Source organism: Anopheles merus, chromosome 3R, assembly GCF_017562075.2.
Source record: "Anopheles merus strain MAF chromosome 3R, AmerM5.1, whole genome shotgun sequence".
Classification (NCBI taxonomy): domain Eukaryota; kingdom Metazoa; phylum Arthropoda; class Insecta; order Diptera; family Culicidae; genus Anopheles; species Anopheles merus.
The window spans coordinates 31368870-31390177 of NC_054084.1; the positions used below are offsets into that span (position 1 = coordinate 31368870).

General features: G+C 38.1%; 3 protein-coding genes and 1 long non-coding RNA gene across 5 annotated transcripts; all 4 read right to left on the reverse strand.

Annotated features, from left to right (window-relative positions):
* Nucleotides 1-4510: 4510 nt before the first annotated feature.
* LOC121597700 (pollen-specific leucine-rich repeat extensin-like protein 1) lies at nt 4511-5474 on the reverse strand. 2 transcript variants are annotated; one of them, XM_041923691.1, is made up of 3 exons: nt 5365-5474; nt 4874-5264; nt 4511-4779 (listed from the first exon to the last, which is right to left on the reverse strand). In XM_041923691.1, exons 1-3 carry the CDS (start codon nt 5402-5404, stop codon nt 4749-4751), a joined length of 462 nt encoding a protein of 153 aa, XP_041779625.1. In that variant the 5' UTR covers nt 5405-5474; the 3' UTR covers nt 4511-4748. The 2 variants fall into 2 exon arrangements, with proteins under 2 accessions (XP_041779625.1, XP_041779624.1); XM_041923690.1 differs by having other exon boundaries at nt 4511-5264.
* A 3248-nt stretch (nt 5475-8722) lies between these two features.
* Nucleotides 8723-10935, reverse strand: LOC121596561 (putative mediator of RNA polymerase II transcription subunit 26). Its single transcript, XM_041921616.1, has 2 exons — nt 10833-10935; nt 8723-10718 (listed from the first exon to the last, which is right to left on the reverse strand). The coding sequence occupies exons 1-2, from the start codon at nt 10870-10872 to the stop codon at nt 9004-9006; spliced, it is 1755 nt and encodes a 584-aa protein (XP_041777550.1). The 5' UTR covers nt 10873-10935; the 3' UTR covers nt 8723-9003.
* A 468-nt stretch (nt 10936-11403) lies between these two features.
* LOC121596562 lies at nt 11404-12174 on the reverse strand. Its single transcript, XM_041921617.1, has 2 exons — nt 12090-12174; nt 11404-12022 (listed from the first exon to the last, which is right to left on the reverse strand). The coding sequence occupies exons 1-2, from the start codon at nt 12127-12129 to the stop codon at nt 11553-11555; spliced, it is 510 nt and encodes a 169-aa protein (XP_041777551.1). The 5' UTR covers nt 12130-12174; the 3' UTR covers nt 11404-11552.
* Nucleotides 12175-13566: 1392 nt separating this feature from the next.
* LOC121596564 lies at nt 13567-14117 on the reverse strand. Its single transcript, XR_006005291.1, has 2 exons — nt 14026-14117; nt 13567-13964 (listed from the first exon to the last, which is right to left on the reverse strand). It is a non-coding gene; the product is annotated as an uncharacterized LOC121596564 (long non-coding RNA).
* Nucleotides 14118-21308: the final 7191 nt, after the last annotated feature.

Consider the following 21308-nt stretch of genomic DNA (forward strand, 5'->3'; position numbering starts at 1 on the left):
AAATCGAGATAGCAGAATGTTTACTAGATACCAGAGGAACGTACAAGGATTAAAATATATCAATACGCATTTGACCTGCCATTCGAAGCGATCCGAAAGTTATGTTTATATATCAAAATAGACAACATTTCATCACAAGTTTATGACCAAAGATTTGTGCCATCTAGCCTACAGCGAATAACAAAAACCTCTCAAAAAAAGATTCATCGAGCGCTGCACATTATTTTCTAGTGAGGGGCAAAGGTGATTTCGTCAGGAGTTTTCGAGCAGGTCTCGTTTTGTGGAAACATCCCTAATGATTGGTCAAAGAGAAGAATGGATAGTAGCGAACATTTTTGCGGCATTAATAAAAACTTTTATTGTTTATTATTTATATTTGTTATAGTGTTTATATTTGTTAAAAAATCATGCTGTGATTGTTGCTATCGCAGAAAGTAATGGACTTATCCTCCAGGAATCCAGACACCTGGACACATGAGCTTTCCCTCCCACATCACACATTGGCGCATTGCTTCACGCTTTACGACTCGACTGGGAGCAGTTACAGCCTCACATGTGAAGCATGCTGGAAGATATCGTGAACGTTAGTTTAGTTTATAAATGATGTTTGATATAGAGCAAACTTACTTGCTACGATGAGCACGATGAGAAGAATGTGGAATAGTAGTTTCATTTTGCCCGTCTGGTCTTTGGACACAGTGTTGTGTGATGCTGAAGAGTGGTGCCTTTTTATACTGATTTTGTGATGTATTAATGCGAAACGAATAGCGGCAACATGTGTTGGTTGTTCTTGTTCTAGTACAGTGTTAATCGAACAAGGTGCAACATGACCTAGTGTAGCAATAAGCAAGTATGTTAACATTCGTGGTGAATTGTTACCTTATCAAATAAAGCTTGTTTTTATGAAGTTGTTTTGTGTATGGTTTAAATAGTAGCGTATGGTTGTAGATTTGCAGACTGCTTGCATGTTTATCAATCGGATTCGTAGTTGGTTCTGTAGTCAAAGTTGAGTTTAAATTGTCTTTAAGGTGGTTTTGAATGTGGTATTCTTGTTTGTTTTATTTTTATTTACATTATCATTGCATATGAACCTGAATAACTCTGTTCTGAATGTTAAATCTTTATCGCTCAATCTTTCGCCAGGTATATGTTAGAGCGAATATGTTAGAGATGTACTTTATTCTTCAAAGATTCCACATTAACTTTTTACTTTGACCATAATGTTTAACACAGCTTATAAGGTTTCCATCGTCCGCATGGTCGAATGTAGAACAATTTAACGCCAATAGCGCATGTTCTTCCCATTTTCGAATTTCGACGTCCTGTAAGATAGGATGTAGTGATTCAGTTAGTTTCAAAACGATGTAGTAAATGAATTCACACAAACTTACCAGCAACGGTCACTTATAACAAGACAGAAGAGAGTAGAGCTTTATCAGCAGAATTTGTGAGGAGAATGGACTTGAATCGGCTGAAGATAAAACGATATCTACAAAAAGTATGTAGAGTAGGCTCTAATTTGTTGTTCCGCTTGATGCAAGAGTTGGTTTGGTAGAAAAGTTGATGCGTCTTTTCCTATCGTTTTAAAACACATGAACATATTTTTGTAAATAACTAAAAAAACACTTCGCTAACTATTCCATTTTGATTATAAGACATGTATTTGTTTAGCTTTGTTTGCACATGCTTTGTGTATTACATTGCAGTGTTAAACAGTGTAGAGACATTTTGTAGTTTATATCTCTGTCGTCTCTCCTTCAAGTGTGCTTAGGATAATTCATAGCTTCAGCAGCTTCACGAATGCGTCTCAAAATTCCAGGGGGACGCTTGGTTAGGAATGAATCTGCATCAACCATCGAAAACGATACTATGGAGAAGTAAGATGAAAAGGAACGAGTGTTAGAATTGCTGTTATATGGAGCACAACAAATGTTGGAGAAACAAGGCTCTTACCTGCCAGAATTAGCACAATGAGTGCGATGTAGAATAGTTGCTTCATCATAGCCATGATTGCGCTTCGAAACACAAATTGGTATTAAATATATCTTAGATGTTTGCTCTATTTTATACCATTGCTTGCTGTTCCGTGGAGTTGTAAACGTAAATCGTATCGAATCTTGAAATGTTTTTTGGTTTCGGGCTAAATGGACAAGGATGTCTTTCATGAGGGGTAACACAACATGAATTTGTACCTTTTGTGTGTTAGTTTCACGTTCAATGTGTAATCGGTATAATTATATTCGTAAGCTGTTATTCACATTATTATTCATTAGTTTCTAAGAGTAGTTTATAATTAGAGCCGCAACAATCGAATCACGAATCACATTCCTCTGTATTTGTTCACATTAAGATAAATAAAATCTACAAAAAAAATGATCAATTACAGCAAAAACTGTATTCGTGAGATGCTGCGAAAAGGTAAAATCCATGAGTTTAATCTTTTTGTACACTAATGATGATGCTTTTTTCTGTTTACTTTTTGTAGGGTGAAAAACGATGTGTAAAGTGAAGCAAAACAACCTTCCAGCAACGATCACAAATAGCAAAACTGAGCAGTGTAAACTTTCGTAGCGTTGTTTGCGGAATTCCTGACCCGATTTGTTGCAAGGTAAAACCAAATATTGATAAAACCAAATCTACACAGAGTTTGGGCAGCCTTAATTTTTTGTTTAGCTTGGTTCAAATATTAGAATAGTAGAACATTTGGTAGGGTTTTTGTTATGAGTTGAAGTTGAAACACAGGTATCGAAAATTAAATAAATAAATTAACAAAACTTCGCAAATTGAGCGTTTTTCGTTTTAATGCATGTATTTTTTAAGTAATGTTTGCATACTCTTTATGTGTATCATTGAAATGTTATCGTTTCGAGATGTCAAGAAGTTCAGGTAACTCTCATTACTCATTCAGTTGTGTTTAGGGTATTCCATAGCTTCAGCAGCTTCACGAATGCGCCTCAAAATTCTAGGTGGATACGTCGTGTAGGGTTGAGCTGCCTCAACCATCGAAAACGATACTATGGAGAAGTAAAAGGAATGGCAAAGGAATGAGAGTTAGAATTAGTGTCAATTGTAGAAGAAAAAATGTCAAAGAAACAGAAGCCTTACCTGCCACAATCAGCACAACGAGTGCTACGAAGAATAGTTGTTTCATCATAGCCATGATTTCGTCTCAACACAAAAATTGGAATGAAAGAAAGTGGAAATGTTTGCTCTATTTTATACCATTGCTTACTGTGCGGTGGAGTTGCAAACATGGCTGTTAGCAGTCATGTTTTTGCTGTGTATCGAATGTAAAAGCTGTTTTCAATGCTTGTTGCTGACTAAATTGACAAGGGCGTGGATTTTATTTGAACATACACCTTCGGGCAAGACCAACAATCCTTTGCAATTGTGTTGTGTTAGTTAGATGTTTAATGTCTTCTACTTCTTCTATTTGGCGTAAACGTCCTACGGGGACATGTCGGCCTATACAGGCTTCCAAGACTTAATTCAATACCACGTAGCCGGATACGGGGGGACGGTCCATTCCGGGCTTAAACTTATTACGGGCGTGTTAATGAATCGTTCAAGTTGACGGGACCTCCCCAGATGTTTAATTTATAATCCGTAAAATTATAGTTGTAAGCTGTTATTCACTGTATTATTGATTAGTTTGTTAGAGTATTCTATGATTAGAGCCGCAATACTTGATTCGAATTATGAGTCATATTCTTCTCTATTTGCATTTCTTGTAATACTTAAAATCTACCGAAAATGAATCAATTACAGCTAATATACGTGAGATACAGCAACAAGTATAAATTCAGGAATTTCATGAAGGCTTTGATTCAATGATTGGATAATTTTGACTTACCTAGTCTTCAAAGATTATAGATGAGTCGTGTACCTTCAAAGATTATAGATGAGTCGTACCCTAGTCGTACAGTGACTGGCATAGTACTGCTCATGAGCTGTATGTGATGTTTTGCTGCCTATATGGAGACAGTCATGCAATCATCATAAATGTTTGGGAAATCATCATACGGTGGTTTTTTCAATTTAGTTTTCTACTTGGAACATTTCTTAAGGGTGCTATTTAGATCGATTCTGACTCTTAATGGATCTTAGATTCCCAACTAATGTCATGGGAAGGTCCAACTACTGTCATACTGTTAAAGGATAATACATTAGTTGGAGAAAAAATGAAATCATCTTTTACTTTTTCGCCAAATAACTATTCATCGATTATAATGAACTGAGCTCTGTGATTTGAGTTGAATTAAGAAACAATATAAGATACTTAAGGATTATTATCATCATGCATGTGTGATAGATCATATCCAGGCAAATCAGATCTATCCCATTCATCACATAAAATCTTCAATGAATCGGAAGAAACTGTAGAATATTTCATGTTCATTTTTCTTACAATTTTATTGCAAAGCATTGCATTGCTAGGTGCACGATTGAAAAGTCATCTAAAGTTGTGGTCGCCATACTCTTCTATGTAATCGTTAAAATGGTTTGAATATACTGTCGTTCAAGTCATTTTATTTAACCCAGTGTTATCTAACCCTTCGTTTGCTGCTGGACTTGTGTTTCTTTAGTTTGTGGTTCACCTTTTACCTGTTGCGTTTTTGTCTCAGGGGATCCTTTAACCTGAGGATGCCCTGATCCGTGGGGAGGCTCTTTCACATCAGCATGCTTCGGCCCTGGGTGAGTTTTAGTTTCTTCCGATCCTTGTGACGTTTTGGTTTGGGGGGGTTCTTTCACATCAGTACGCTTTGGTCCTGAGTGAGTTTTAGTTTCTGACGATCCTTGGGGCGTTTTGGTTTGAGGAGGCTCTTTAACATCAGCATGCTTCGGTCCTGGGTGTTTTTTTGTTTCCGACGATCCTTGTGGTGTTTTGGTTTGGGGAGGCTCTTTAACATCAGTACGCTTTGGTCCTGGGTGTGGTTTCGTTTCTGAAGATCCTTGAGATGTTTTAGTCTGTGGAGACTCTTTCACTTGGGCACTTTTGGGTCCATGGTTGAGACCCTCAGACTGTTTAGTTTGCTGAGATTGCTGCAACTTTTCAGGTTTTGAATCCGTATGCTGTTTTGTTTCCTGTCCCCCCTTGATTTTTGTCTCGGGTGGTCCGTGCGGTCGCTGAGGCTGTTGTCCTTGAGTTTGCTGTGGCGGGGCTTCTTCCTTCAATTGTTGGGATGGAAGTTCCCTAATTTCTTGGGTTTGTTGTTGTTGTTGTTGTTGTGAATCTTGACGTTTTACCAATAGCCCTGCGTTAGCTGTTATTGGATTAGAAGGAATAAAGTTTATTAGATATTAGTTTTTTTCCCGAAGAATGTGCAGTGTGGAGATGTGCTTTGTTAGTAAGAATGTAAGTACCTATTGAAGCTATGCAAAGCAATACTATTACTCGCTTCATAGTTGCCAGTTTTCTATTCCAGATCCTTCAAAAAACCCTGTACGTTGTGCACCGGAGGTAGCCAGAATCGTCACATTTATAGCAGAACAAGAATATTTAATGACTAAAATCGATTTTAGGTGGGAACTAATTGTCCAATTAACTTCTATGTTATACACGAACGTGTAATTAAGGTGCAATTGCCAATTTATTTGATAGTGAAAACTTGTATAAAACAGTCGTGTAAAGCAGTAATGAATTGGCCTCATGAATATGGCGTAAACGATAACATGAGTCTGAATTAAAAGGATTATCTATGGCTAATCAAATTTCATCCAATCGTAATTTCTCATTAGTACTGTAGTACTGTTGTTTTCAGGTGTTGTTGTTGTAACTGTTTTGGATTGTAGATGTTGTTTTTTCATCTTTTATTTTTAGTACTTATACATCATGTACTTATACATCATATAAGAAACGTGTAAGAAAGCTACAAACTACCAGCAATTATAGTCAGGAAGAATATTATCTTTGAACATGAAGCTCACTCACAATGTCTAATGTGATTTGGTTTGTGGCAAACCCAATGATGTACTCTAAAACCATGAGCATGCAGTTCTAAAAGCATGCCAGAAGTATGGAGTGCACATGCATTTCAAATGTACAAAAAAATATGATGAATCATTACCGTTTTGCATTTGCATCATTACCGGAATCAAACACAGTGTTAGGGGAAACGTTTAGGTAGCAATTTCATATTGCGTCCGCCTTTTGGCAGATTTTGTTGTTGGATTTTTGGTCCTAACAAACAATTTAGCAAAGAAACCTCCCAAATAGCCAAATTTGCTTGAGCAGGTAATTCAGCGCTTAAGCTTTTTTATGCCACGGTGCCGGGGATTTTTCTTTACGATTTATTTTCAATCAAGGCAACATTAATGTAATAAACAACACGAGTTGTTTTTTTGTATTTCTTTGTTTTTTTTTAACTCTAAAAGCTCTTTAATTTCACATAATTTTACATAGTTTAATAAATCATTCACATCAACCACAATCATTTTGCTCAATATTCCTTCTTCAATTAACTTATCTAACGTTTGCAGCAGCTATGAGATGATTCACGGCACCAGTTTTTGACACTTTGACAATAGCCACCTTTAAGTACTGATCATACATTAAAAAGCTATTAAATAATACCAAGTTTGGCACACAAAGCACCGTCTTATCTCTTAATTAGCCATAAAGTACGACATCGGAACGATTTTTCGTTAGACAGCATCAAATCAGCTATATAGTTCGAGCTGGCTATTTGGGTATGCTCTTTGCAACTTTCACAATTAGATTTTACTTAGGATATGTTACTGTGCACATCTCTCGTTAATCTCTTATTTTTACGCCAGGAAACTTATTTTCTTATGTTCAAGCCAATGTGGATGCAGATATTTATTGCGCGTATCGTTTAAAAGAAATAAAAAGTTTACAACATCGCCGTTTCCCTCAGCCCCAAAATAGATCTTAATCCGTCAGTAACTGTTCTTGTATTACAGGAATGCATTCACCATCTTCGCCTGTGTCGCAAACGAATGTAGGTAATAAAATTTCGATTAGACTGATCGTCCCCTTTGGATACAATTGCAAAGCATTAGCCGATGTGGAAAACATGCAAACAGCAGCTGTTGGATAAGTACATACATAAATAACAAATCAACAAATTAGGCAAAGAAAAATAACTGAATATAGTTTCTGAAAAGATGCCATCAAAATAGCTTACTAAATGCTGCTAGCAGTAACACTATGACGTACTTCATGTTGGAGCAAAAGGTTAGGAGTAAGTAAATCAAACACCTACAGTTGCAGGAGTGAAAATGTGTTTCGTTTGGTAAGGCTTTTATAGTTTACTTAACAAAGGAAATCAGTTTTCTCAATTTGTCAACGTGATTGTAAAGATGTACACTATTTCGTACGAGTGTAAATTAATCGGACATGAGGTGTATTGTGTTCTTAATGCTTGTATCTTAACGCTTTAAACACGATTAATCACACACAAACCCACAATTTCTGGTGTTTCGTGCAGTATTCACGAGTTGATTATGGATACAAATTTAGTACAAAAATAGCTTGGGTTGGGTTGTTCCGATTGGTTTCTCAAAGTCATGCCACATTTTTAGTACAACGTAACAGGTTCTTTTAATGTTATCTTGAAGTTTGAAGAAAGATTTTATTGATGCGTTCTTCACCGACGATTGATCATACAACTTGGAGTGTAAGATCGCTACGTCTCGTGGAACATTATCTTAGTACTTAACCCATCCAGCTATGTCCTCGGCGTTCAGGCGCGTTCTCGAGGCACCATGGAAGCCAATTCATGTCATCGCAATCGTTATGCTTTCTGCGAGGGTGCTCCCAGCCATGCTAAAATTACCAATCAGATGGGTTAATGTATGTTATGTGTATGCGTTTCTTTCACAAACATGAGCGTTCGCGTAGATCTATCGATCTATGGGCACGGCATTGGGGGAACTGTTCATGTTCAATTTCATCTAAATCTTTGATTAATTCGAAATTGATTTTACGCACACAAAACGAATCGGACAAGAGCTGAACAAAGCTCTATGTCTGTGCATATTGTATCGGAATAGCGAAATGCACGCTTACTTGCTAGGCTTGTACGTACCATTCTTGACAAGTGATTTCCTTCCAGATACTGCATCATCTTTGCCATATGATGCCGCTGCTTCATATGGTGAGATTGCCTGCCATGCCGATCATGACCTTCCACAGAGGGCGAAAATAGACAAACAATTGCTGTGGCAAAAATTGAACCAATGACAATGAGATTGAGCGATATAGTATTCGAAGAAAATGTTATGAAATAATCGTTATGATAAAAAAGCTTACCAATTGAAATCAATAGTACTGCGACGTATTTCATGTTGGCGCGACTATGACTGTGATTAGTAGGACAAACACCAACAGTGGTACAGAAATGGTTGGATGGCTCAAACTTTTATAGCCCACGCCATGTTCTACGAAAGTCTATCGTCTGTTTGAATGCTTATCACTTTAAAGTCTGTGTCGAATGAGTGTCAAATTGGTTGGACTTGGGTAGCGCTGTGTCTCTAATTCAAATTGCCCGCTTTGATTGATATAAATAAACAGTACTATGTACTACGAGTGCAGCTGAAATAATCGAGTCATGTATTTCAAGCTTAGTTGCTAGAAAGTAGAATTTAAATATGTTAAGGTTTAACTCTTCACATAACTTTCACGTTAACTGATATCGTTTGTTTACAAAGCTTTCTCCCAAATTTCTTTCCTGCCTTTAAAAAAGAACACTCTGCTTAGTTGTAGTATCTTCTGTATAGAAACAATATATTGAAGCGTAGAAAAAGTGTCTGCAAAATTTAGAATTCGTTGCTACCATGAGCGGTCAAATATTGTTAAAAGATTTCTTCGTCACCATCGTAATCTTGAATGTACAGTAACCAAAAAAAGGAATAGAACTCATCAATGACCTTGAACCGTTAGTGCTTGTTGTTCCAAGTGCTAGTAGCCCTTTTTGCTACCATGTTGTAGTTGTCCAAGAAATCGTTTTCGTTTCACTGCGGAAGCACTCCCAAAACTTCTTAACCTTCGACGACCAGCACAGGCACGAAAACCTGGGGCTCCTGGGGAATCTCCTCCATTGGGGGTTCAAGATGTTGAACATCATTGCGCTCCTGTTGAGATTCTCGCGCCTGCTCTATCTGCAACTGCACTCGTTCCTGCATTAGTTTGGTCAGCTGCAACTGCATTAGCATTTCCCGTCCAATCTGTTTCGCCTGCTCCGTGAAATAGTCTTCCTGTTCTGATGCACTCGGAGGCAGTAGCTCTTGGGTTTGCTGATGTTGCTGTTCAATCTGCTGCTGCAGTTGTTCCTGTTGATGCTGCATTAAAGTCTCCAGCTGATTTTGCAATAGCATTTCACGCCCAATCTGTCTCTCCTGCTCTGAGATATGATGTTTCAGTTTCGCCAGGCTGTCGGGATGGTTCTCGTAGTACGGGTGTTGCTTCTGTTCAATATGCTGCTGCAGTTGACTCTTTTGGCGCTGGATCAATTCTTGCAGGTCCTCCACCAGTAGCATTCCCCGTTGAATCTGCTGCTCCAGCTGCTCTATGCTATGCTCCTGGGATGGGCTTGGAGGATCCTGATGCTGGGCCTGGAGTCTTCGAATGTCTCGCTGAAGGTGCTGCTTTTGCAGTTCCATCACTTTATCGAGCTTGAGTGCAAACAGCATTTCCCGGCCGATAATCTTCTCGTGCATCTTGATCTGTCCAGGTGTCTGGGATGGGTTTTCCATCTGTTGCGCCAGTTGCTGCTTTTGGTGCTCTATCACTTTTGCCAGCTGCATCTGCACTTCCATTTCGCGTCCAATTTGCTGCTCCTGCTCCTTGATCCTTTGCTGCTGCTCGGCTGGGCTTGATGGAAGCTGGTGGTGCAATGGATCTCGGTGCTCATTAAGCTGCTGCTGCAGCAGTATCTTTCGATGCTGCATCATGTTGTCAATCTGCTTCAGCAGTAGCATTTCTCTCCCGATCTGCTTCTCCTGTTCTGTCATATTATCCTGTATGGGAGACTGGCTATCAGGATGTTCCTCCTCGTGTGAGCTTTGACGATGTTGGGGAATATGTTTCTGGGGAGGGATTTGTGGCTGTTTTTGCTGGGTGCTTGGTAGTGGATGAAGCTGCGGGATGTGCTGCTGGTGATCCTGGGGAGGGATTTGCGGGATATGCTGCTGGTGATCCTGGGGAGGGACTTGATGTTGTTGCTGGGTGCTTGGTAGTGGATGAAGCTGCGGGATATGCTGCTGGTGATCCTGAGGAGGGATTTGCGGGATATGCTGCTGGTGATCCTGAGGAGGGACTTGATGTTGTTGCTGGGTGCTTGGTAGTGGATGAAGCTGCGGGATATGCTGCTGGTGATCCTGGGGAGGGATTTGCGGGATATGCTGCTGGTGATCCTGAGGAGGGACTTGATGTTGTTGCTGGGGGCTTGGTAGTGGATGAAGCTGCGGGATATGCTGCTGGTGATCCTGGGGAGGGATTTGCGGGATATGCTGCTGGTGATCCTGAGGAGGGACTTGATGTTGTTGCTGGGGGCTTGGAAGTGGATGAAGCTGCGGGATATGCTGCTGGTGATCCTGGGGAGGGATTTGCGGGATATGCTGCTGGTGATCCTGAGGAGGGACTTGATGTTGCTGCTGATGTTGGGGAACTTGGTGGTCATGATCATGGGGAGGGATTTTCGGAATATCGAACTGCTGGTCGACACCACCATAAAACGGAACGACTGAACCGTTTGCTGTATAGATAATTGTTAACAAGTGGAAGGATAAGATAGAAGAAAAAATATGACACCTCGGTCAAAAACACAAGCAGCAATTTCAGCTTATGTAGGTCAATGAGTCATACTTACCAAATGCCACCAGGCAGAGCAGAGCTACCGAAGCCTTCATGTCTACGGTTGAATCAGTGATACAAACAAACCAGAAGACTATGCGGCTATGGGTATTCGAGGCAACTTTTTATAGTAGTCTGGCGTGCGTCGCTCCGTGGGCAAATTTCTTACGGTACATGTACTGCGGGAATGTGGTGTCGATCATGTTGTAAAATTTGTCCTGCGTCCTTGTAGAAAACGCTGTTTATCCAATGTACACCACTAGGCGTGGTTTTTGCAACACGCAATCAGGCAAAAACACATTAAAAACATGTCGGTTTGCATGTTTTTGAACGTGTAGCGTTCATGCTAAATTTTGAATTGTATGTTACCTCGAATGAAACATGCCATGGAAACATTCAAATTACTGCTAGAAAAATGAAAAATTCGAATGCGTTTGTAGCCATAGTGAAAAGTATATATAAAGAGTATTAGCTGGGTCGGGCAAATTTTACGAGCGCGTAGTACTGCTGAGCTTGAGAACTCGTTTGAAATAAGTGTTAAGTGATAGGTTTCAGATAAGCTTCTTTCTATTTGAACAATAATTCAGTAAATTGGTGAGTGTTGTTTATTTCGATGTAGTTAGTAGTTTTGGGTAGATTGGAGGTATGTAAGAAGTGTGTAAGATATAACCAATTTTCGATTGTCTTCGGTCCTTTCTCTTGCGAACGTTACATCGAGCATAGTTTCAAGTTTGTTTTATGTTTTGGAGGTAATTGCATGGTTTTTCGTTTTGATCGCATTGAAATTTGGTACCAATAGGCACTCTTCGTCGTTCATGGTAGAGCACCATGGCAGGTTACTGCTGTCTTGGCGCAGTGCTGGTCTGTTATACGATCGTCTGATAGATTCTAAAATTTGTTGCATCAAATTTAGCTGAAACCGCCTTTTTCTTAAAACTATATCCTTATGCAAAACATGATCATGGTTTTTCGTTTTGATCGCATTGAAATTTGGTACCAATAGGCACTCTTCGTCGTTCATGATAGAGCACCATGGTAGGTAACTGCTGTCTTGGCGCAGTGCTGGTTTGTTATACGATCGTTTGATTGGTTTTATAGTGTGTGGCAGCCAGTTTATCAATAATAAAGGAATGTGAAACGGCTCTTTTAGTAAAACTATTTCCTCACGAAAAACACGGTCATGACTTGTTAAAGGGATTGCGTTTGCTGCAAATGGTATTGCATTTAAACGTATTGTCTATGTTTTGTATCTCCAACAAAATAAGAAACTTACCCGCAACCAACAGGCCGGACAGTATAATGACAGTTTTCATGGTGTGTTCTGAACGAAGTTTTCTATTTAAAAACTACTGTGCAATGTACAAGCACTAGTTCACTGTTTTATAGTAGTTTAGAGAGGAGACATTTTAGCTAGCAGCGGTGCAATCGTCATTAAGGTTGTAATAATTAATTGAAGTGTGTTGAATATCCATGTAGGAGCCTTGCAAATGTAATGATGTTGTTTAGGTTTGTTTACATGTTTTGCAAATCAAATATAAGATCATTGATAACGATTGCTGGTTTTGCTATGGTATACGAGGTTTTCAACCGTTTTTATCACTGAGTGTTGGTATTTACTTTTTACTTTGCATCCATCCATCAGCAAACATAACAATGCATTAAATTTAACAATACTTCTTCTTCTTCTTCTTTGGCACAACAACCGCTGTCGGTCAAGGCCTGCCTGTACCCACTAATGAAGTGAGCATTGGCTTTCAGTGACTTATTGTTACCATAGCAGGATAGTCAATCCTACGTATGGGGGCACGGTCTATTCGGGACTTGAACCCATGACGGGCATGTTGTTACGTCGTACGAGTTGACGACTGTACCACCAGGCCGGCCCGGGAATTTAACAATACAACATATCGAAATTAAGAATGGGAATTTTGATGATATTTCAGATGTCTATGTAATGTCTAAGGCTTGGAAATAATAGAAAAATCAAAGGTTCTCTTGAGAACTCGTCTACGATAGTATGCTGCACCTACAGGAAGGCTATGTTCTTCAATCGGCGCAACAACATTTGTCGTTGCTCAGCTACGGCTTTCCTTGTAAACTTTGTACTTTGAAATAGCCTGTAGTGAAATAGATTTGGGTACCAACTGCAGGACAATAAGTGGGTGACTTCATACTCCAGTCATCTTTTAGTCAGAGGTCGTTACAGGTACTTCCAGTGCTTGCTGATCGTTGTTTATTTAAAGTTTGTTTTATGGTTAGGAGTTTAGTGTTCGATTTAATTATTGTTACATCTACTGATCGCTTGAAGTGATTTCTATGTTCGTTTACACAAGCATGCAATCGATTCAACCGATACGAATCAGGTCAATTGTATGGCTCGCTTGGTGCGTAAATCTTGTTTGGAATATTCTTTTCGATCGAATAGAGGTGATTTGAATCTGTGGCAGTCAATTTAAAAATGAGTATAGTATTACTTTCATCGCTACCGTTCTTCTGTATGGGAAGCACGGTTTGCTGGAAAAATAGACTACGTATGGTCCGTGACCTGTATCGCTATGACAATATTTGTGTTGCGATCTGAATGAATTCATAACAATAATCCAAAAGATGAAGAATACTTGGAGAAATCGTGTATGGGATACAATGCGGAACCTTCGGCAGATGAGTACTACTTTAAAGCACTATTTTACCACTTATAAACTGGCTATCTGTTATTGGAATGAAATGGAATAAAAAAAGGCTCACCAAAATTTGCATGCATGAATGTAGATTTATTTATGCCAATAGTGAAATTTATGATCGTCCATTTCCATCACAGCTCTCATTTCTTTGAGGCCTTTCAGTGAAAGTCTCACTTCACTTGTGGGTTGGAAATCCTTTTCAAATTATGCTGGATGACCAAATATTCCATAGATAGTATCTACGATGGAAGGTAAAAGTGAGATCAAAATGCCAAGCTGACGCATGTTCTCACGATCAACAGGATCGCCACGGCGTGTTGCTTCGAAAACATTAAGAAATCCTTCAACAAGCCCTGCAAGCGATTCGACAATTTTGCCCAACTGTCTGTTACCTAAAGTTTTTATGGGCATGATTTCAACCATGGGAAATTGGTCTTGTGGGTGATAAAATGGCTGCATTGCTGTGGCTGTAAAAAATAGCAATAATTAGTAATGTATGTTCTGTATCGCTTACAAGTACGCACTTACCAACAGCCACTAGGGCGAGCAGTACTATGACAGTTTTCATGTTTGCGAGCTGAACGATGTATTCGTTGAGGGACTACTACCCAGTGTGAAGAATAGAGGGTACAAGCTTGGCGTTTTATAGTGGTTCAGAAAGGACACATTTGAGCTATCGGTAGTGCTCGTTCAATGCAAGATAGTTACGGGCATTACCTACTGACGGGCATTAGGAATGCAATAATTAATTAGGCTCTGGTTGAATAAACAAAGAATAGCATTAAAAGTTGTAAAATACCCTTTAGTTTTATGTATAGATCTAAACATTAAAGCAAAACAAAACATATAAAACTCATAATAAATCAACTTAAACAAAGGTTGTTGTTCAGATTGTCAAACTAACGTAAACAGTATCACATCCATAATAAATCGTGGTTGCTATATGTGTTCTACAAGTCAAACAATAAGAGACTGGTCCCGTGATACAGTCGTCAACTCGAACGATTCAATATCATGCTGCGCCATGGGTTCAAGCCCAGAATGGACCAGACCGGCCCCCCGTAGCAAGGATTGACTATCCGGCTACGTGGTAATGAACTAAGTCTCGAAAGCCTGTTGTATAGGCCACGTAGGACGACGTCACGCCAAATAGACGAACAATAAGAGAACAGGAAAATTAAATATTATAAGATTTTGAATGTTGGAAATGTTCTAGAATAATGTTAATATTCATGCATGGTTGAGAAATTATTAGCTTGGATCATGGTGTGGACAATCTGGTATAAATAAATACAATTATTTTAATACTACTATTATAGTTAAAAATATTTGGTCATAATTTTCTGAAATTAGTGTTATTGGTCATTATCGTTAATGTCATCATCATTTATGTGGTGACTGCTTGTACAAATGTTTTTCACCAGTGGTTTGAAAATTCTTGTCTAATTATATGCACAATGTGAACTCTTTGTTGAAAACTGTAATGATGCAAACCTTATGATAGTCGGTAGCTATTTGATTATTTAGTGAAACTGCTGTAAGCACTGACGATAAACAGTCTCGCAACGCCACTGCATACAAAACTGCTGGCAATAAAACAAGAACTCCTGTAACCAATTTGATAATCTTATGAAACCTTCTTAATTGCAAGGTATGAAGGTATTCATGGGATATTGAAGAAGCTTTTATGCCGGTCTCGTGGTACAGTTGTCTACTCGTATGTCTTATAACATGCCCATCATGGGTACAAGCCCCGAATAGACCGTGCCGTCATACGTAGGACTGGATAGTCAGCTATGGGGGGTAATCCAAAAATCGCTGAAAGCCAACCCCTCAAGTGGTACAGGCAGGGGTTGACCGACAACGGTTGTTGTTGAGCCCAAAAGAAGAGGAAGAAGATAGTGAAACTTTGAAAAAGTTATGAAGCTGCTTAGTTTTGTTTACTCGTGTTGTGTTTTTTTTTCCAAAAATGGTAACAATTATCAGTATTTTAATAGCAAAAAAAATGATAATGCTAATCAATTTGTTCTGCTTATATGTTCGACAAGGAACGTTAATCCTTAGAATGTGATACTTTCAGCAATAGTAGAAGGTTTTGTGATAGAATGTTGAAGGTAATGCAAGTCAATGTCAATGTTAATAATGTAGAACGGAAACAAGAATGAAGTGTTATTGAAAGGATTAGGTAGATGTATGCCAGGAATTAAGGGATCGTTGGACTCTGAAATTAATGAAATCAATCAATCAATATAATTGTTGAAACGGCAGCACAAAAACTAGGAAAATATTAAAAAAAATGTGTGGATAACATGGATAAGATATAACTCACGAGCAATTCATGCTGCAATTTGTAAAAATTCTGGCCATTATACATGAACCGCCCAATTAAGCAATGGGGACTGAATTTAATTAGTTCACAGAATTCTCCCATAATCGCTTCAGTTGAGCAATCAAAAATGATGTTTCGAATTTGCATGTAGGAATATATATATTTATTTATGCCTATAGAGAAATTTATGATCGTCCATTTCCATCGCAGCTCTCGTTTGTTTGAAGTCTTCCAGTGCAAATCTTACCTCTCTTGTGGGTTGGAATCCCTTTTCGAATTATGTTCATTGACCAAATAATTCATTGAGAGTCTTTGCAAATGGAGGTAAAAGCTCTAACAATTGTAAAAGCTGCCGCATGTTCTCACGATCAACAGGATCGCCACGACGTGTTCCTTCTATAAAATTAATAAATCCTTCCACAAGCCCTTTGAACGATTCGATAATTTTAGGAACCTGCCGGTGCATAGGCAGTTTGGGTATAATATCAAGCACGGGAAATTGCTCTTGTGGGTGATAAAATGGCTGCATTGCTGTGGCTGTAAAGAAATAGCAATAATTAGTAATGTATGTTCTGTATCGCTTACAAGTATGCACTTACCAACAGCCACTAGGGCGAGCAGTACTATGATAGTTTTCATGTTTGCGAGCTGAACGATGTATTCGTTGAGGGACTACTACCCAGTGTGAAGAATTGAGGGTACAAGCTTGGCGTTTTATAGTGGTTCAGAAAGGACACATTTGAGCTATCGGTGGTGCTCGTTCAATGCAAGATAGTTACAGGAATTAGGAATGCAATAATTAATTGAGCACAGTTTGAATAGCCGTGGAGCAGCATTGAAAATGTTATAAAGCTACTTAGTTTTGTGTATCATGTTTTAATTTTATTTAATATTGATTGGTATAACCGATAATAAATACGATATTACATAACGATACTTGATCGTTAATCCATCGTAGTCTTTGGCCAAATTGCGATCGATACAGTCCAATGTTTATGGTACTGTATTGTCGAGAATAGGAGTAGCTACCATCACAAGGTAGTAGAAAAGTAATTTATACTGGAGATACTGAATGCTAGCTAAACAAAAAAAATTAACATCGGTTTTCTAACATTGTGCGACAAAATCAAAGAGTAATCTAAATGTTGTTAGAGTCAAATAGATATTTGTTGAAACGGTATCGTTTAAGATCAGTTCCTACTAGGAAGTACAATGCAGTGATCGGTTAATGACAATTATGTTTTAACCGATGCTTAAATAATGAAATGATCCATTCAAAAACAACAAAAAATACTATTACTAGCCTGTCATCGGTTCAATAAATAATCGAAAGAGATAAACCTTGAACTGTTAATAGAAAATAGGCAATATGATTAATTTGGAAGGTCAAAATATATATAAAAAGCCAAATTGACATTGAAATTAAAATGAGAGGTAGTTTAATAACTAAAACATAGCAAAAGGAGAACTGGAAACGGAATCGCCAATAAAAACGATAAACTTAAACTCCATGTATGTATAATACTAAATCGGTAGCTTTAAAAGTTGATCTAAGGGAATGTTTTGAAAAGCATGTTAGATGTATTCGGATACCGTTGTAGACGTTGTATCGTATGGTTTAATCGAGTAAGATAAAAGCCTTAGTTTATATTTGGTAAAGATATTTATTTTTTTTTTGTATTTTTTGTGTTTGTTTAAGCCGTACACCGCTGCCAGAAACCAGTAAAAAATGGTTTAGAACCACTTTGCAAAGAAACAAAAATGATTCAAGTGTTATAGTAGACGGCTCCCATTTTAGAATTCGATTTCAAATGGATTGTCATAGTCGTTACAGTTCCTGTCGGACGGATTACATCTTGGAGGCTTGCGCGGTTCAGCGTCTACATCTCGTAGGGCGGGTTTGATTTGATGTACCCCCAATAACCAATTTAGGACATGTTGAATGTTGAGTGCGTCTTGGTCTCTTGTAGGACTTACACGAACTGGGCGGTCAAAATAATAACTTCTCCATGGTATTGAAGCGGCGAACGCTGGAAGCAATGGAAGGTTTAAGAGATCGTGAAAACTGACGCTAACCTGATACCCACTTACCCATCGCAATCAGGGACAGCAGTACTACGATGGTTTTCATTTCTACTGCGTCTTTAGGACTGACCGGCGGACTATGGTGGAGGCGATGTTTTATAGTGATTCAAGATGAGTAGTGTACAACAAATGGGTCATGTAAATTGGGAATAATAAGCGTGATGCTTTACTGTAACTGATTGCCTGTGCTTACGTTATGGATGTTAGAGCTACTTCGATAAGCAGAGCTTTCGTTGATGTTCTGGTAGAATTGCTATAGTGGTGTGACAAGCAAGTACATATGCTGTACAGCTTGGTAAGTACTAGCAAATTGCACCAAGTTGTCAAAAACTAGTTGAGTTGGTTCATTTATAGAATTTTTGGGGCAAAACGTGTCTATGTTAATCTCGTTTCAATGTTTAATAATACTTTAATTTTTTATAACAATGATCTCGTTTATTTTAAGCCATATGGTTGAATTTTGCAGTCTATCAGTGGAACAGTAGTTATCATCCGGGTTGTATCCATGTGACAGTTAAGGTCCGCCATATCGGATAAAAGTATTTGTGTACAAACTAAAATACATTATAAAATTGTTTTATTTTTCTTTTTCTGTTTGAAATGTGCTATAGAACTTTTGTGAAACTTTAAAAATGATTCAAATAACGTTTTACTTTTCTTCACACAATATTTATGCATCTCCCAATAAAATTAATATTTCATTTACTAACCTGAACGTGCCTGAGACGGATCGGCGTTTATTTCAATATTTATTAGGCTGAAATAATCTGGGCTGAAAATCTAAGGCTAGTTCTGTGTGTGGTTTTGTAAAGAGGGATGATATGATTTAAGACTGCAAGTGACAAACACCATGTAAACATCTGGCTGATATCGTAAAAGCCCCCAATGTTAGAAATATTTTTAATACTTTCAATGCAATAAGTTAACGCTAACTGGTTAGCGTTTGTTTAAATACAATGCAGGTAGGTATTTATCCCAGGCCTTTCCTATTATTTTGATCCTCGATTTACTATCCTTACAACAGGGGACAGTGGAGAAACAGAGAAACAGGGGAGAGAGCAATCTAGAACGTAAGATGCATTTGAGAGAGTTGGTGATAATAATGATCGGCGATGTGACGAGCATTACATTTTCAGAGCCAGTGAGCGGCATCAATAAAAAAACGTGTACGAATAATTGTTTTGCTTACTTGTTTTGTTTACTTTGCAATTTTCAGCTTAAAAAATATTGCAAGCACGGACGATACATAAATTTCCCACTGTTAAATGTAAAAGCTGGGAAAGATTCTTATCAAGTTTCCACAGATTGCGCTGTTCGGAGGGTCGATTTATCCACGAAGCATGTACCTCGGTTCATCCGCTTTTCTGGTCGTTGTGGAATATTTTTGATTCTGACGCAACATCTCAGCAGGCGGGCCAGCATCCGTTGTATACTCGAGGCCTCCAACAGGTGCGGTAATTCCTGCAGCCCTGGATGACCCTACAGTTGCCGCATGGGCGATGGTAGCTATTGGTGAAAGAAAACGGTTAAAACTCGACCACTTTCAGTGTGGAAGAAAGCAAACACTTTTACCCAGTACTGTCAAAAATCCAAGGAATAGTATAAGCTTCATACTTGATGCGTTTCTGTCGAGCTGTTTATGCGACTGCCCTGATCGATGATAGTGGTCCGGTGGTTTTATAGCAACCTTTTCCACGGTAGCCAATGGATTTGCATGCATGATTGGCGAGCATGATCTAGCGTGATTTAGGGATAAATTGATTATCGAACGTTTTCCGATTGGATGAAGTTGATAAGAAACGGTTCTTATTTTCAAAACATTTTTTTTTGTATAAAAATTATACAGCGGCATCAACGCTGAATTGTAATTAGCATTAGAATAATATACTTTATAGATCATTTAGAAAGAAATATTTACTAAATTTGATGTTTGCAAAGCTTCTTTAGAGAAATAAAAATCATTCAAATACATATAAAAAATCTTTTGACTAAAAAAAAACAATATGCGGGTAGTTTATAAATATTTTACGAAAGAAAACCTAAAACTCTCGTGAATTAGGCAGGCCAAGATCGCAAAGCAGTTCTAGCGCTGGATAATCTAAGCTAAGCTCGTGAATTCACGAGAACAATAAAAATTTGGACACCTCATTCCGTAAAGAAAAAATTGCTTTTATTATATCATAATTTTATTGTATAATTCTTCCTAACATTGTGCAGCTTTATCATACGCATCTGTTACTGATTATAAGCATTTTGGCATGGTTTTTACTATCTTTAGGACACATTTTAACCCATTAATCTCCCATTCCTTCGTGATTTCATTACAAAGGTAATTACATAGTGAATTCATGGATCCAGCAGCGTATTTAGCCAAAAAATGGATCGATGATCTAGAAAAAGGACACAAAGTCGTAAAACTCTTAAAACAGCAGGTATGCGGCATCGAATGATATGTACTGCATTGTGTATGTGTATTATACGAATAAATTAAGTAAATATAAAGTCTGAATTTAAAATGCTTTTATTAAAACACTGCTATGCACATTCTCTAATGCTTCATTTTAATGACTCCGCGGTCATTATTTGCCACCACGTTCTTCCGGTATTGATGGAAGTTTGGTAGTTGTGGGAGGGGGCCGCTGCCGCAACATGTCAGTCAGGAGTGCTCCGTTGGAACCGTTCTGCATATGCTTGTAGGTGGGTGTATTCCCGCCCGGGTACGCTGCATGCGAACCGCATACTGAGGGAAAAGAAAGATCATAAAGAAAGAACGGTTATGAATTAACTATGAATTTGATTAACACATCAATAGGTTATACAATAAACTTACCAAGAATTGTCACAAGAGCCAAGAACAGTATTGCTTTCATGTTGCTTGAATTCAAAGTACAACTTGCACAGTGATGGAAGGAAATGAACTAAAGCGTTGTTTTATAGTAGCAAATTGTTTTTGATTGTACACGTTTAGTTGAAGCATGCATAATGTAATATTCTGTGGAACAAAACTTTACTTTTTGCGTAGAGTGTACATATCTACCGTATCTTACCTTTAAATATTATGTTTTGTGAAATAAAATCTGATACATCGAATGCTGCTCAATCATTATTTACTGCAAATGTATGGTCCCCCTAGCAGAAGTGATATTACTGCGATGTCAAACTGTTTGAACTACGAAGGTATCTAGAACGCATTATATTAGACAAATATGTATAAAACAAAACGTTCATAAATTATAAGTTATAAGTTGTGCAGTATTAGAAGGCTTTGGTAAATATAAGAAACAAACTACAACATGACTTTTATTTCACATTATTTTTGATGGGTTTCTAATTTATTTAAAAAATGTATAGTTTTGAACTTAACCTAACAAAAAGTAACAATTTATTCTCCTTTTAA

Coding starts and splice junctions, on each gene's coding strand:
- LOC121597700 (XM_041923690.1), bottom strand. CDS start 5,404: ATGAAGCGAGTAATAGTATTGCTTTGCATAGCTTCAATAG. Junction 5,265..5,364: donor GCTTTGCATAGCTTCAATAG/GTACTTACATTC, acceptor ATCCAATAACAG/CTAACGCAGGGCTATTGGTA.
- LOC121596561 (XM_041921616.1), bottom strand. CDS start 10,872: ATGAAGGCTTCGGTAGCTCTGCTCTGCCTGGTGGCATTTG. Junction 10,719..10,832: donor GCTCTGCCTGGTGGCATTTG/GTAAGTATGACT, acceptor TTATCTATACAG/CAAACGGTTCAGTCGTTCCG.
- LOC121596562 (XM_041921617.1), bottom strand. CDS start 12,129: ATGAAAACTGTCATTATACTGTCCGGCCTGTTGGTTGCGG. Junction 12,023..12,089: donor GTCCGGCCTGTTGGTTGCGG/GTAAGTTTCTTA, acceptor TACCATTTGCAG/CAAACGCAATCCCTTTAACA.